The sequence below is a fragment of the Echinops telfairi genome, unplaced genomic scaffold (assembly GCF_000313985.2).
Source record: "Echinops telfairi isolate 266 unplaced genomic scaffold, ASM31398v2 ScPeMD7_7458;HRSCAF=8496, whole genome shotgun sequence".
NCBI classification, from domain to species: Eukaryota; Metazoa; Chordata; class Mammalia; order Afrosoricida; family Tenrecidae; genus Echinops; species Echinops telfairi.
Window position 1 is genome coordinate 8,261,099 of NW_022111358.1, and position 14,795 is coordinate 8,275,893.

The 14,795-nt window shown below is 52.0% G+C and overlaps 1 protein-coding gene across 1 annotated transcript in view; it reads right to left on the reverse strand.

Annotated features, from left to right (window-relative positions):
- The window catches only part of ASIC2 (acid sensing ion channel subunit 2), a 295,046-nt gene that overhangs the window by 58,203 nt on the left and 222,048 nt on the right, over positions 1-14,795 (reverse strand). Inside the window, exon 4 of the mRNA XM_045299995.1 lies at positions 14,007-14,134. Within this exon, the coding sequence (XP_045155930.1) occupies positions 14,007-14,134 (128 nt within the window). The remainder of the gene's footprint in view (positions 1-14,006; positions 14,135-14,795) is intronic.

A 14,795-nucleotide genomic window follows, 5' to 3' on the forward strand; every position in this document is an offset into this window, starting at 1 on the left:
ACCTTGGTTGGTACAGATGAGAGCTCACAACACAGGGAATCAAGGACAGATAAACCCCTCAGGACCAACAACGAGAGTAGCAATAACAGGAGGGGAAGGGGAAGGTAGAGGGAGAAATGAGAAACTGATCAAAATGATCTACCTATAATCCCCTCCCAGGGGGATGAACAACAAAAAAGTGGGTGAAGGGAGACACCAGTCAGTGTAAGACATGAAAAAAAAAAAAGATAAATTATCAAGGGTTCATCGGGAAGGAAGGGTGAGGGAGGGAAAAAATGAGAAGCTGATACCAAGGGCTCAAGCAGAAAGAAAATGTTTTGAGAATGATGATGCAACAAATGTACAAATGTGCTTGACACAATGGATGGACATATGGATTGTGATAAGAGCTGTACGAGCCCCCAATAAAACGATTTTAAAAAGAAAAGAAAAGGTCTTCCCTTGTTTGGGGTGCCAGTGAGTACACTTCTTTCTGACACTGTAGATGGGAGAGGGTGTGGCTTCTTTTTATTTTAATTGACCCTGCCAAGTCCTCCCACCCCCAGCCACCACTCCCAGCCTGGGGTCCTATCAGTCTGCTGTCCACGGAACAGCTGTCAGGTGCACGTTCTCTACCTGCCATCTCCAGAAGAGGTGGGCGGGCTTCATTGCTGCGGTCCAGCGCCCAGCTCTGCATCCTTCTGGCTCTCCTGTGGACCTTGGCCCAACGCCTCGTCCTGTCCAGTCTCCGCCGAGGGACGCTGAAGGCCAGCTCCAGGAGCGATTACTCTTACCGTGTTCAGCTCTGTGCTAGATGCTGAAAAGCCCTCGTGTCTTCAAAGGGTGGGGTCAGACATGCAGATTGCTTATTAAGGAAGTTTATATGACCAGCCAGCTGCCTACACTGAATGCGTTTGACATGCTGCAGAGAGAGAGACAGAGACAGGGTTCTCAGTAGGCAAGGGAGCTGAGATGGTTGGGGGATGTTGGCCCCTGACCCGCTCTCAACAGAATGGCCTTGCAGCAGCCACACCATCAGCAGCAAATCAGGTCAGATCCATAGCGTTTTCAGGGGCTGTTTCCCCAGGAGTAGACTTGCAGGCTTTTCTTCCTAGTCTGAGTTTGGAAACCGCCAAAGGAAACCTGTTTGGCCTTCCAACAACACAGACGTGAAAACAGAAAAATCTGTTATGAAGAAAATAACGCTTAGGGGAGATCGAGGCAATACCGTACACACAATTCCCTCATTACATTTTATTTCAGAGTGTCGTGGGCCACAAAAAATTACTTCGGGGCCATGTGCGGCCCATGGGCTGCCAGTCTGACACCCCTGCTTTTAAGGATGAAGCAAGAGGAACCAGGATGCGCCACCCGTGACCAGATAAGGGATGTGGCTCCTAGCAGGGTTGTTCTTGGTCATCCATTCGTCCACTAGGCAGGGTTTTCAGAAAGATTTGTTTGTGACTCTGACCTTCTCGGTTGGAAGTGAAGACACTGCTGCTGCTTTCACTGTGTTTGGAAGTGTCCTTTCTTTCTTTCTGTTTTTTTTTTTGGCTCTTTTAAAAACAATCAGAAATCGGGCCACATTGTTCAGCGTTCAGCTAGCTGGCGGCTCATAAACCAAAAGATCGCGTGACCCTGGGCAGCAGGGCCCAGCCAGAGAGCATTGGGATTTATCCATGCGTCTCTTCAGTTAAGGTAAAGTAGGCAAGTCAATCAGCATGGGGCCTTCTCACCTCTGCCTGGATTTGAGGAGCAAACGCACCATTGAGAGATAAGCTGCCAAGCGCTGGGTTACTCCCGAAAGGTTGGCCCTTCAAACCCACTCTACGGTGCTTCAGCAGAAAGGCCTGGCCATCCACTTCCAAACGCCCCAGTTATGGAGCATTACGACACCCTGTTCTGCTCAGACATACATGGGGGGGTCCCTGATTGGAGTCAACTCCGTGGCAACTGGACTAGAATAGACAGTGGGGAGGGGCCCATGTGGGGTTGGTTGTATTGTGAGGGATGCTAGAGAGGATGGGACCCCACCACGTCTAGACTTTGGACCAAGGCTGGAGCTGCCATGGGAGTGCAGGCTGTCTCTGGCTCATCTCCTTCCCTCTATGTCCTCAGCAGAGGGACTTTTTCTTTTGGATCCTGGAGTTGAAGAGTCTTTCATTCCGTTACATTATCTCACAGGCCTAAGTGGAACTTCAATGGACTGTGAATGCTGGCAGTTCGCCCTCGGAGATCATCCTGTAACATTCCATCCATCCATCCTTCCAGCCATGCGTGGTAAGGGCTAATCATTTCCCATAAGGAATTTACAGTATGGCGGCGGGCAAGTTGCACGCGTAGGTCTGTGACCATTGGACTGACTCATTGGTCAGACTGTAAACACTGAGTAGAACCAGGCCAGCCTTGTTCACCATTGCATTTCTCATGCGTAACCCTGGAAGCAAGAATGGCATGACTTTGTCCTACATCCTTTGGACATGCCCTTAGGAGAGACCAGTGCCCGGAGAAGGACATCATGCTTGGTCAAGTGGAGGGGCAGTGAAGAAGAGAAAGGGTTGACACCGTGACCATGACAATGGACTCAGGCATGGGGACAATTGGGAGGATGCGGCAGGACTGTCCAGTGCTTTGTTCTATTGTGCACAGGGTCAGAACAGGCCCAATGGCACCCAATAATAACAACAACAACGAATGGACATGCCTGGAGCACAGTAGGTGTCCAACCAATGGATGAGTCAGCATGAGCCAATCGAGGAGTAGCATAGGCAGGCAGAAGGCCTGTGTGGACATGGTGGTAGAGCAGCGAGAGGGGGAGGGGGAGAGGTGATGGCTAGAGCCAGGATGTAGAACCTAGGCTTCATTCTATGGGCTTGGAAAAAACATGGAAGGTCATCAAGTTGGACAATGGCCTGATGAAGTAGCCTTGTTCTCTTATACCTTTATCCCAGTTAACAACGCTTTTCAAGCACCTTCTATAAATAACTCACTGCCACCGAGTTGACGTGACTCATAACGACCCTAGAGGACAGGGTCGAACCTCCTCTGTGAGTTTCAGAGACGGTAACTCTTTATGGGAGCAAAAAGCCCCGTCCTTCTTCTGCACAGCAACCGGCAGTTTTGAACTGCTGACCTTGTAGTTAGCAGCCTGACTCCTAACTAGGCCACCAGAGCTCCTTCTTTCTAAGTAAAGCACCGTGAAAATACTGGGATATAGAAACCACAAGTAAGATAGAGGCTTATCCTCAAAAAGCTCCCCAACGAGTCATGGGGATAGAGAAGTCAACAGATGGCGAGAATGTACACCTTTTGTGCCACAGAGCCACACAGCCGTCCTCAAGCCGATCCAAGGAGGGCCTGTGGCAGGAGGCCATCGCTGAGCCGAAGCTCCAAGGACCAGAGCGAGCTGGTGAAACAAGGCTGATGCGGGCAGAGGCGGGGGCAGCAGAGAGCACTCGATGCTCAGGAGTGAGCGCACACAGCTTACAGAGGCATCTCACAGGGGCAGAAAGCGATGCCGACTTAAAGGCTGGCAGGGACGAGGGCAGAAAGTGCTGTGAGGAGATCCCTGGACGTCACCCGGTGGGTAATGAGGGAGGGAGAGGCTCAGAATTTGCTTTAGAAAGGTCATGTTCGCGGAGAAGGCAGATGAGAGAGGGACACGATTGGTTGCAAGGATGCAGCTGTTGTTCTTATTCAGGTGAGGGACCACGAAGGACTGAGTTAAAGTAGGAACCCTCTACCCATAGTCTTTGTAGCTCCCACCAAGTGGCTGGGTGGGGCGCCTGCGAATAGAGTGTAGGGAGTAACACGAGATTGGTCAGTTTCGCCTTTCCACTGGGTGTAATAGGGTGAGCCACCTCAGAAACGGGAACAGAGAGCCTCGTGGCCATCGAGAAAGAAGAGGCACGTATGTCTGGGGTCTTTGTGCAGAGCAGCCGGGGTGACAGCACGAGAGGGAGTGACAGGGTCCCCATCACAGAGGAGGAAAGGTGAGTGCCTCTGGGCAGGAGGCTGACTTGCAGAGCGGGGTGACCTCTGAGGAGGGAGCTGCACTGAAGGCGGTCTGTAACCCTTGCCAGAACAAGGCAGAGGCCAGTGGGCCAAGTGGCTGAGGCTGAGGACGAGAGAGAGGTGCCTGCTGGCCTGGCTTGGCAGAGCCAAGAACGACATCCTCAACATTTTGTAACTCGTTGATTTCCCCAACAAGCCCCATCAACTCGAGCATTGTCTGCAGGCTCTGTCTGCCTTTCACGATGGATTAGCAAACTCAGCAGAGACGCGGAGCGCTGTGGGAGGGCGGGCTGGTGTCAGACTAGCCAAAGCAGGAGGGAGGGTGGACGCATGTCTGCCCTCTGCTCATAGGAACCCTTCCTCTGTGGGCAGGTGTGGACTTGGAGTTGGCTTCTCCTTCTGCCTCATGGGGCCAGAGGAGCTCAGTCATGGCCTCCACATCTTTCTTGCCACAGCAGGGGTCACGGTCCTCATTACCAAGTACTCTACTCTGATTCACAGTCACCTTACAGGGCAGGGTAGAACTTACCCAAGCGGGTTTCCAAGACTGTCACTCTTCCTGGGAGCAGAAACCCCTCGTCTTTGTCATGGGGACCATCCTAGCCAGTCCTGATTGCACACGTCCTGTCTCTGTGTACCGTATGCATCACACGGGTCCCTGCACTCCAGGCCTTAATTAGCCTCTGCGATCCAGTCATCCTCAACCCCACTTTCCAGATGACGAGAATGAGGCACACGGTCGCCCGTCTAGTGAGTGGGGGGTTGTACTCAGGCCTCTTAGAGGGGTGGGGAATGTAGAGGGAGATACGGGGAGTAGAGGGAGACGATGAGTTCAGCTTAGACAACTGATTTGAGATGGGACTTCAAGGCAAGGAGTTCAGCAGCCCCCGGATGGCTGGACCTGGAGCTCAGGCGGAAGAGCCAGGGAGGAGGTGGTGATCTGGGAATCAGCCAAAAAGCCCAACAAACCAACAAACACAATCTTTTGGGTGCCCAGCTCCTAATGGGTGAGCGGAGTGAGAACTGCTCGGGCCAGGGCACGGGGGTGAGAGGAGAAGCAGACAAGAATGGGGAAGACTGTCTCAGGGAGGGCGTGGCCAACAGCCTCTGTGCTGCGGAGACCAGCTGGAACCAAGGCTGCAGAGTCCTCTGGGCTCAGCAATGAAGATTTCCTGGGGGACACTGACAACGGTGGCTGCCATGTTGGCGTGGGATGGGGCGTGAAAGGGAGGGACGGCGCATTCGTGGAAGAACACTGGTTGGGAAGTAGAGGGAAGAGGCCTGCAAGGGAGACGCAGAACAAAGAGCGATTTCATCTCCTCCCCAGACTTGAGCCTACTTGCCTTTTCAGGGGGACCCACGTTTGGACTCCCCAGCCCAGAGCCCAGCACCCAGGCCAGTTCGTGTTAGCCCCTGAACACACTTCTCATCTCTTGCCCCATGGCCTGCCGCTGCCTCCACCTGGAGGGGGAAACAAAAATCATTCTTCTTGCATAGAGGGGGAAATAAAAAAGGCGAAACGCTGACTATTGGCAAATATCTGTAGATATTCCTACTTTGGAGGCCAAGTGGCGACGAGTGATTAAGTAGCTGAGCCGGTGGCGGCTTAATTGATTATCACTGTTAATCTATTTATAGGAAACAAGCTGCCCTGCCCACTGTAACAGAATGACCACACTGCGGTCTATTGGCATTCTGGCGCCTTCCCCAGGCTTCGATGGAGGGGAACTGGAACTGCCATGTTTATGTGACTCAAGTGCTGGCTGGTTGGAAGGCACTGAAGGCATGTGTCATAAATTCGCTCCCTGCCTTGAGAAAAACAGCAACTGGGCAAGGCTCTTTCTCAAGGAGCCCATGGCACACAGATCTTAAGGACTATGGATTTGCCTGTCAGATTGACAAATGAGTCTTCTCTTCTGAAAGAGACTTAGGAAGTTGTATGTATTTGGGAGGTTGAAAGGAGCTGCCAGGAGCAAGCTAGCGGGCACCCCCTCCAACAGCTGGGCTTTTTACATGGGTGGGGGTAGGGGTGGGGGTGGGCATACAGCTTTTGATTGTGTACTATGGTGGGATTCCCTCCAAAGGTTGGACATATGGCCAAGCTATGCCAAAGGCAAAGGATTAGGCTTCTGTAGGCGCCAATTCGGCTCAGACATCTGCCAATGACCTAGTTGGGGCCAGCAGGACCTGGGCATTTGTGTTTGCTTTTATTTACAGCCCCAAGTTGCCCAGTGGGCAGCTGCTAGGTGCAGGCTGTGGTGAGACTGTGAGCATTCACACTGTGCTTTGGAAACAGCTTAAATGGGGGAAGCGAGGAACCAAGGCAGAATCCGAGTTGAGGAATGAAAACCCTTCTCATTCCCAATGGTTGCAAGCCATTAGAAGAGGTTCTTGGTGAGGATGAGATACCTCTGGGCATTGTTCCCATCCTGGCTCCCAAGGCATTTCTGAGACTCTGACTTTACACCCAAGGCCATGTTTTCTAGGGAATCCCCTAAACAATGAGGCTGGTGGCCAACCAAGACCCAGGCTCTCTCCATTCAGTCTCAGGCCCACTGAGAATTACAGATGAATCAGGAAGATGAATCAGGAAGCAGGAAGACCATAGCTGGTGGATGCAGAGGCGAATGAGTGCAGGTGAGATGCTAGGCTCTGATGGCTCTCAGGGTCAGCAGACAATATGGTGGACCTTTGGTTCAAGTCCAATGCCAGAGATCAGTGAGCCAGACGCAGGATCCAGACCAGCAAGAAGTGAAGTTCTTCGTAGCCCAGCGTTTACTTGTACCCATGAAGTAGGCCACACAACCAAGGGAAGCATCCTTGGGACCGTGACCTGAGTAAGGCGCTGCACTTCACCCTATTCTTCCCACAACTGCGCAGTGGTTCCCAGCAGATGCCCCCATGGAGGTATTTACATTCTATTACATGAGGCCACATCACAGGGGAGGCCGAGTGCTACCTACTAAGAATCCTGGCTCAACTCTGTTGACACACAAGCTAACGTTCCCAGGATCTGACTGGTGATGCCAGTGTTGAAGACACTTGGGTGTTGTATTTCCGTTGCAGGAATGCCTAGGTTTCCCACTCTTACCTCTGTTCATTCACTCATTTGATTCTCCCCAACTTCCAACGTTTTGTCTTCACCATCTTTCTCATCTGTTCATTTCCTCTTATCTACACAGATAGCTTCCAGATCTGTAGCTCTAGCCTTCACCCCTTTCATGGGTTTTTTGATTTGATTAGAGTCTTTGAGTTTGGGGCCTGGACTATCATGATCTATTATCTGTGAGCTTAGTATAGAAGCCTCAGGGAGAAGGAAGGCCGTTGGGGCAGATGTTAATGGGAGTTTGGGCAGAGGTGGGTAGATGTAGATGAGGTAGGGAAAGCAATAGCATATGGCATCTGGATCACCGTTCATTCTTTCAACAATTCACGTTTATTGAACTCAGATGTGTATCAGGCACAACCTTTCCCTCAGGAAGCTTTCAGTCTCCAGCGAAGCAAGGGGGGCTAGTGGAGGCATGTCATAAGGTAGGCATAAGGAGCAGTGATTGATAAGGGCCAATCAGCTTGAATGAGGAAGACCAAAGAAGAATTGGTGTGTTTCAATGGTGGTGCTGGGGAAGAATGGAAAACGCTATGACTGTCTTGGAAGAAGTACAGCCAGAGTGCTCTTTAGAGGCAAAGATGGCAGCACTGTCTGACATACTCTGTACATGGGAAGGTTGGGAGAGACCAGTCCCCGGAGAAGGACATCATGGTTGATAAAGTAGAGGGGCAGCAAGGGAGGGGAAGGCCCTCAATGAGATGACCTGACACAGTGGCTGTGACCGTGGACACAAACACAGGGACCGTGTGAGGAAGGTGCAGGACTGGGCAGTGTTTCACCTGTAGGGCACAGGGTCATCGTGGGTCAGCACCGACTGGAGGGCACCTAACCACAACAAGCTGTCCCTTAGAGAGCTGTGAGTTTCTTAGGAAGGTGACCACAAACTAATTCCGGGAGCACTCTGAGACAAGGACTAGACGGTGCTTAGCTGAAGTGCTCTGGTGGCGCAGTAAATGCTCAATGACTAACAAATGTATCACTGTACAAGGCATTGTATGAGCAATCTGAGAAATAGCTCACCTACCTCTGGGGAGCGGCTGGGTGTGTCAGGGACACCCCAGAGGCGCTGACCTTGGAGTACTGTCTTGATGACCAGAGCTTGGGGGTGTTTGGCAGGCGAGGTTTCCCAACAATGGAATATAGAGGGTACCTGTTGGTCAACCACAAGTAGAAAGGGGGGCAGGGGCCAGGCCTTGAAAGCCATTCTAAGAGGTTTGGATTTTTGCAAATGTAGGACGACCTGAAATGTAAGCACTTGAAGTTGGTTGGAAGGAGAAAGGAGGGGTGGGTGGCTGTTGAAGGCCTTCTCTGACTTCTAAAGTGTATCCACCCCGGGTCCGCGTCTCATTAGCAGCAGGGCAGGTTCTGTCTCCCAGAGCCTGTGCAGGGGGGGTTTATCTCACACGTCCTTATCATTCACTTCATCAGCACCCCATGCCACCTGGCATGCAGGGTGGAGCCAGCAGCTGGGGGAGCAGGTGTCCCCTGTGTCTTTGAGTGGAACACAGGCAGGGCCTCCCAGGCTGTCAATGCTGGAGGGCCTTTGAAGACATCTCATCCAAGCCTCTCACTCAACAGATGGGGAAACTGAGGCCCAGGCAGGGAGAGGTCTGTCCAAAGTCCCCTGGCAGAGTCAAGACTCGAGTCCAGGCCTCTGGTTTCCCAGCCGGCTGTTCTCTCCCCAACAGCAGGCAGGCCTGGATATTAGGGCTTGTGGCTCTTGGTGCTGGTTGCTACGGAGTCGACCCTGACCCCTGGTCTTACAGGTGGGCAGAGCAGAACTGGTCCCTAGGGTGTCCAAGGCTGGGATCTTGCCAAAGCAAATTGCCAGGTGGATCTTCCAAGGTGAATTTAGGGAGTGTGTGTGTGTGTGGGGGGGGTCCAACTGCCAGCATTTCTGCTGAGCCCCTCCCCATTTGTGTCACGCAGAGGATGAGCTTAGGGTAGGAGAAGGGAGGCTTCGTCAGCCAACCCTGCCCTGCATGGACTCCCGGTGCGCCCTCCTGGGAGAGTCTCCCGAGTTCAAAGCCCGCGGTGTGGTGGAGCAGAAAGAACACAGGCTTAGGAACCTGATCGACATGGGCTTACAGCTGAGTCCTGCTACTCCCCAGCCTTTGCGACCTTGAGCAAATGACTTCACGGGGCGGTGTTGTCTGGAGAGTGGAGCTAACCAGAGCAGCCTTGCGGGGTTGTTGCAGGGATTAAATGAGATCCTGCACGACAAGGTCTTTGTAGCCTTTGTGGCGGGTAGTGCACCCTCCGTCTGGAGTCCTTTACGATTGTTCCGCCCCTGATGCTGTGTCTGCTCCCAGCATGGCACCCCTCTGCCTGTCGTTGATGGTGGGGTTCCTGGCCCTGTGTCGGGGCTCCCACTGCAGCTCAGCCAGCCAGTGGGGCCTTGCTCCAGCAGTTCATCGGTTTGTTTTTATTTCCAGCACCAAGAGGGCCAGTGGGCAGAGGCAGACCTTGGTGAATTGGGTTGAGGGCAGATGAAAAACACGCAAACAAAAACCAGTCCTTGGTTGGGCTTACAGTCTAATAGCACATGTTCTTGGATCACAAAATTAAAACAACAACAGGAGCATGTGTGTGTAATTACACATGGGTGGGATGACTCTCCTTGTGCAAGAGGATTCTCAGAGGGACAAACGGATTAAGTCACGAGTTCACCTGAGGGCTTTTACTTAATTTTCCCAGCGTGACTCATGCCCACGTTTCTAAGAAAAGGCCTCTGCTCCTGCCGGTCTTGACATCCCTGGCTTTCTTGCAAGGTTCCCTGGAGCTTTGAGCAGGACTAGTAGGAATCCTGAGTGAGGACAGCGCAGCCACCACGCTGCCCTTGAACCCGTCAGTTACTGTAAGCAGCACCACGGATCACCGAGAACCAAAAAGTGCCATCCAGGGTCATTGTATGATATCATTGATTAGAAAACACATTCCGATTTCGGAAATGCTAAAGCTTTAAAAGTAAACAAACAAAATGGGCATCTCAGCATCAACAGAGCGCAGAATCAGTTGGAGAAGTGGGACTCCTGGTGGAAGGGGAACACCCATGGGGGGGGGGGGTGTCAATCCCTAAAGGAATCCTGGCTTCACTTAATCCAACCAGCAGCCATCGAGTGGACCCCACGCGTGCTAGAGGAGACCCGTGCTCCACAGACTTTCCATGGTTGGCTTTGGGAAACAGATTGCTAGGCTTTTCTCCCAAGCCAACCTCTGGGTAGATTCCAAGCTCCGGCCTTTTGGTTAGTAGCTGACCCAGTGCATCAGGGCTTAAACTTTGAGCACCAGCTTTGCAGAAGGTCATGGATGACGAAAGCCCGGAATCCATTTTCAGAGTCCCCACATTGAGTAAGCCTCCATCAAATTCCTTCTGAACCTTTGGTGGAAGATGTGAACCATCTTGCCCTGAGGCAGAGCGCCTTAGAAAGCGGAATGCCACCCCAACTTAGCTAGCCCAGCGAGGGGCTTTCTCCCATAGGGATTTGCCAGAGGGTGTCCTTGATGGAGACTACCAACCTGGGGCCGCGTGGTCATGAGTCATGGGTTGGCTGCCTTGGTTGTAAGGCCCTGGACCAATCTTGGAAGGCCTTCTGCCTAATATAATGTTTATAATGATGTAGTGTCCTGTTCATGGGCCCATTCCCATTTCCTGAGTCCCACCTGGAACTGTGATTGATCTGCCACCACTCATATGACCTTGTGCTAATGGTCTCCCTCATCGGATGATGTGTCTTTGTTTTCTCTCTTCTTTGTGCTTGTTTAAAACTCAATAAATATTTCTCCTTAAATTATATTTGAAATTTAGAGTCTCTTTGGAACCCTAGACCAAAAGTTAACATTTTATACCACCCAGGGCCTCCCCAGAGGAACGTGGTGGCATAGTGGTTACAAGTTGCACCAAGACCCAAAGGTCAGCAGTTCAGAACCACCAGCTGTTCCAGGGGAGAGCAATGAGGCTTTCTACTCCCAGACAGAGTGACAGTCTCAGAAACTCAGGGGCAGTTCTGTCCTGTCCGTACTTGACTTAATGTCGTTTATTTTTGTTTTGTTAAGGAAATCACGAATCCACAGGCCCTGTGAGACTGGAGTGTGGGTGTGTTTTGTTCGTCACTGTATCCCTATTATTGGCCAGGATAGGTGCTCCATAAATATTTGCTGAGTGAATAAATATGGAGCAAACTCAACTTATAAAATACATGGTGAAAGAGCCAGAAGGGAAAGTAAATCTTTCGATGTCCCCCACTGGGGGTATTTTGGCTTATTTTCCTTCAAGTCTTATTTCCTATGAATATGCTCTTTCATATACATGTAAACATAATGTATTATTACATTTAGCTCTGGGATGTGTTTTTGAATTTCTCTATCAATATGAATGAAATGATGAAATGAGATGATGCGGAAATGCTTTGAAGACTGTAAAATGCTTAACAAAATATCTTATTATTATTATAATAAGCATATGAATGGGGTTGATTTTCTGAGAACGTGCTTCAAAGCCAACAACAAATTTGCCCTCAGAAGCTGGGACTAGGTTCTGTTCTGCAACCATTCTCACACCGGGGAGTGCCTGCTTCAGACTGGAAAGAGAGAGAGAGACGGAGGAACTCTTAGAAGTCATCAGCTCCACGCCCACAGCAGCCTAGAAATGTCTCCTGTGGCACTGAAGGGGGTGGTAGGGATGGTGGCAAGCCGGGAGTGGAGTAGGGAGAAGCGTTTTGCAGGCTGACGAAAAACACCAACCTAAGTAGAACTTTCTCCTCCCCAACCGTCCCTATCTGGGGGCATAAGTGAAGCTTTGAGTTTCAAAGACTGGGGCTCCCTTTCTCTGCATGCCAAGTGCCACGCAGGCACCAGGGGAGGTGGGTGTGAATGAAGTCATTCACAAAAGCGGTGGTTGGGAGCACTCAACAAACCACAAAGTCAGACGCACCTTGGATACACAGCAACAAAGCCACCTTCACCTGGACAGGAAATCCACATGCATGCTGAGCAGTTGGGCCAGTGTGGGCCTCTTTGAAGGAGGTGGCTTACTTGCAAAACACACTGAGGGGGGAACGCAAGTGTTGACCGAGGTTAACAGCACAGGAGGAGTCCTGGTAGTGCAGTGGGTACAGCACCCAGCTGTGAACAGCAGTTGGCATTTGAACCTACTCGCTGTTCGGTGGGAGGAGATGAGGCAGTCTCCTTCTGTAATGCCCACCCCCCCCTTTGGAAAACCCCTGAGGGGAGGCCTACTCTGTTCCACAGGGCCACCAGGAGTCAGCATCGATCGGTGGCATGGGGACTGGGTTCAGCTCTGAGCTCTGCCCATCCATGCGTGTGCTTTGACCTGCTGGTCCACCTCTCACTCAGTCCTCCTGACTCAAATCTTCAGTCCTGGATTTTGCCTCCTATAGTCTGCACCCTGCAACCCATCTATCCATTTGTCACACTCCGGTGGCTTGAGTGGTGCCTACTGGATGGTGAAAGCAATGTCATTGGTATTTCACGTACCGGCAGGGTCACCCGTGGTGGGCAGGTTTCAGGGGTGCTTCCAGACTCAGATAGACTAGGGGGAAAAAAGAGCCCGGCATTTGACCACCCAACACCAGCCACTAAAAACCATCCCGATCACAAGAGCACATCGACTCGTTTGCATTAGACAGTCACCAACAGAACTGACGACTGGAGGTGGATTCCTGTTTGGAGCAGTGGTGGGTCCCTGAGGATGCGGGAGAGCTTGGGTGAGATGGACTGACACAGTAGATGCGATCGCTGATTGGCTTGAAGCTGCTGGCCAGAAGGACTTCATAGGTCCAAGTGGACTCCACGGTGCATCTCTGCCTCGCGGGCACATTTTTCTGGTTGTACCACCTGTGGCGTCTCTGCCCCCGTCTCTGGGGGAACGCAGAACAGCCAGACCCACCTCCAGCATCCCCTGGGCCTGCTTCAAAGCCCTGCTCTCTTCTTTCCTGCTGATGCGGAGGCTGATCTTTGCCCAGACCTCACAGTACAGGGCCAGGCCCACAAGCCCTGCTCCACCCACGCTTTCCCAGAGCCGGGAAGGCGCAGCTCTCGGGCAGGCATCTAACTGACTTCAGTCCAGAATCTCACCTTTAGAAAAGGGTTGAGCAGCGACAACCAGCAGTGGCTACGCGGAGACACTTGAGTCAGATCTCTCGGCTCGTGTAGGGCTGACTTGAAGTTAGAAGCTCACCTGCTTCTTTCTAGTCCAGGCAAACTAGCAAACAGAGCTTTGGGGACTGAGAGACCGAAGCGGTGGCCGCCTGGCTCCCTGAATTGGAAAGGTGTCCCCTTTTGAAATAGAAAACTCCTCAAAGGGCAGGTGGAAACCCACTCAACGGGCTTCCCCCGTTCCCCCCCACCTCTTAAGGTCCATTATAGGAGAGTGAGCCCCAAGCCTTTTCTCTGGGAGGTCACTCTGGATTGAGATTCAACAGCAAACCCTGGCTTGCAGTTTTTATTTTTCCTCACATTTTTTTTCTTTAAATGAACTTCATACAGAAAGTCCACCTGCAGTAGAGTATTCTCGGGGAATCAGAAGTTCAGTGACATAAGGAGAGAACAGGGGCTGGGGTCCCACACACCTCATTTCGGGGACTGAGTGGTGGAGCGGGAGATGGGCGTGGGGGAAGGTGGCGGAGACCGTTCTCCACTCCAGCCTTTGCTCGAGATGAACGAAGTGGAAGGTTTCACTTACTGCGCACCCAGGGTAACATCGACACCCCGGGAGCTACCAGGGTCAAGAGGGACGTAAACCAGGACTTTCTGGATAAGTCCTGTGACCATGCCCAGCCTGCTCCGGAGCCTGCCAAGGGTGGGGTCACCGCTTCTTCCTCGGGAGGCCTCTGTGGGAGCCACAGCAGGGCAGACCAGGGGCCCGCAAGCCTGGGGGACTTACCCTCTGCTCCTGGGTGGCCACGAAGGTCTGGAACCCCGGAGCCACGCCAAAGCCCAGCTCTTGGATGAAAGGCGGCTCAGACTGACTGTGAATCTGAACTCTCACTCCTGCTTCAAACGTCGTCTCGTCTGAAAGCACAAAGAAGGACAGGGTGCGGGTCAGTGGCCGGGGACTCAGGAGTCCTGGGATTGGCAGAGCGCAAAGGGACCTCCAGAAAGGTCATGGGGTTGGAAGGATGTTGCCAGCTGCTGTTGAGCTGATTCTGACTCAGGGTGACCCCTGGGGTGCAGGACAGAACGGGGCTCAGAGGACTTTCAAGGCTGTGACCTTGAAAATTATTTTTTTAAAAACCCCCAAACCCGACCCCATCCATCCAGAAATTGCTCCGCGCCATTCGCTGCCCTCCCCACAATGTGTCAGCAGGCTCCTGTTTCCACTCGGGGTTCCTTGTTTCTGGTCTGCTAGTTCCCCCGCCCCTCCTGACGTCTCATCTTTGGGTTGGGGGGGTGTAGCTCTTGTGGTCTTTCTTGTGGGGTTGACTGGGCTAAGGAGGATGTTCTTCACAGAGCTACAGGTGTTTTATAGTCCCGTCTATGATCTGCCTGAAAGGCCGGAGTGGCGTCAGCTTCATGCTAGAAAGCCGTCTGAAGGCAGTGGGCTGGGCCCTTTCTTTTTTTTTTTTCTTCCATAGTTCTTTATTTTATTATTATTATTTTTAACATTTTATTAGGGGCTCATACAACTGTTATCCCAATCCATACACACATCAATTGTGTAAAGCGCATTTGT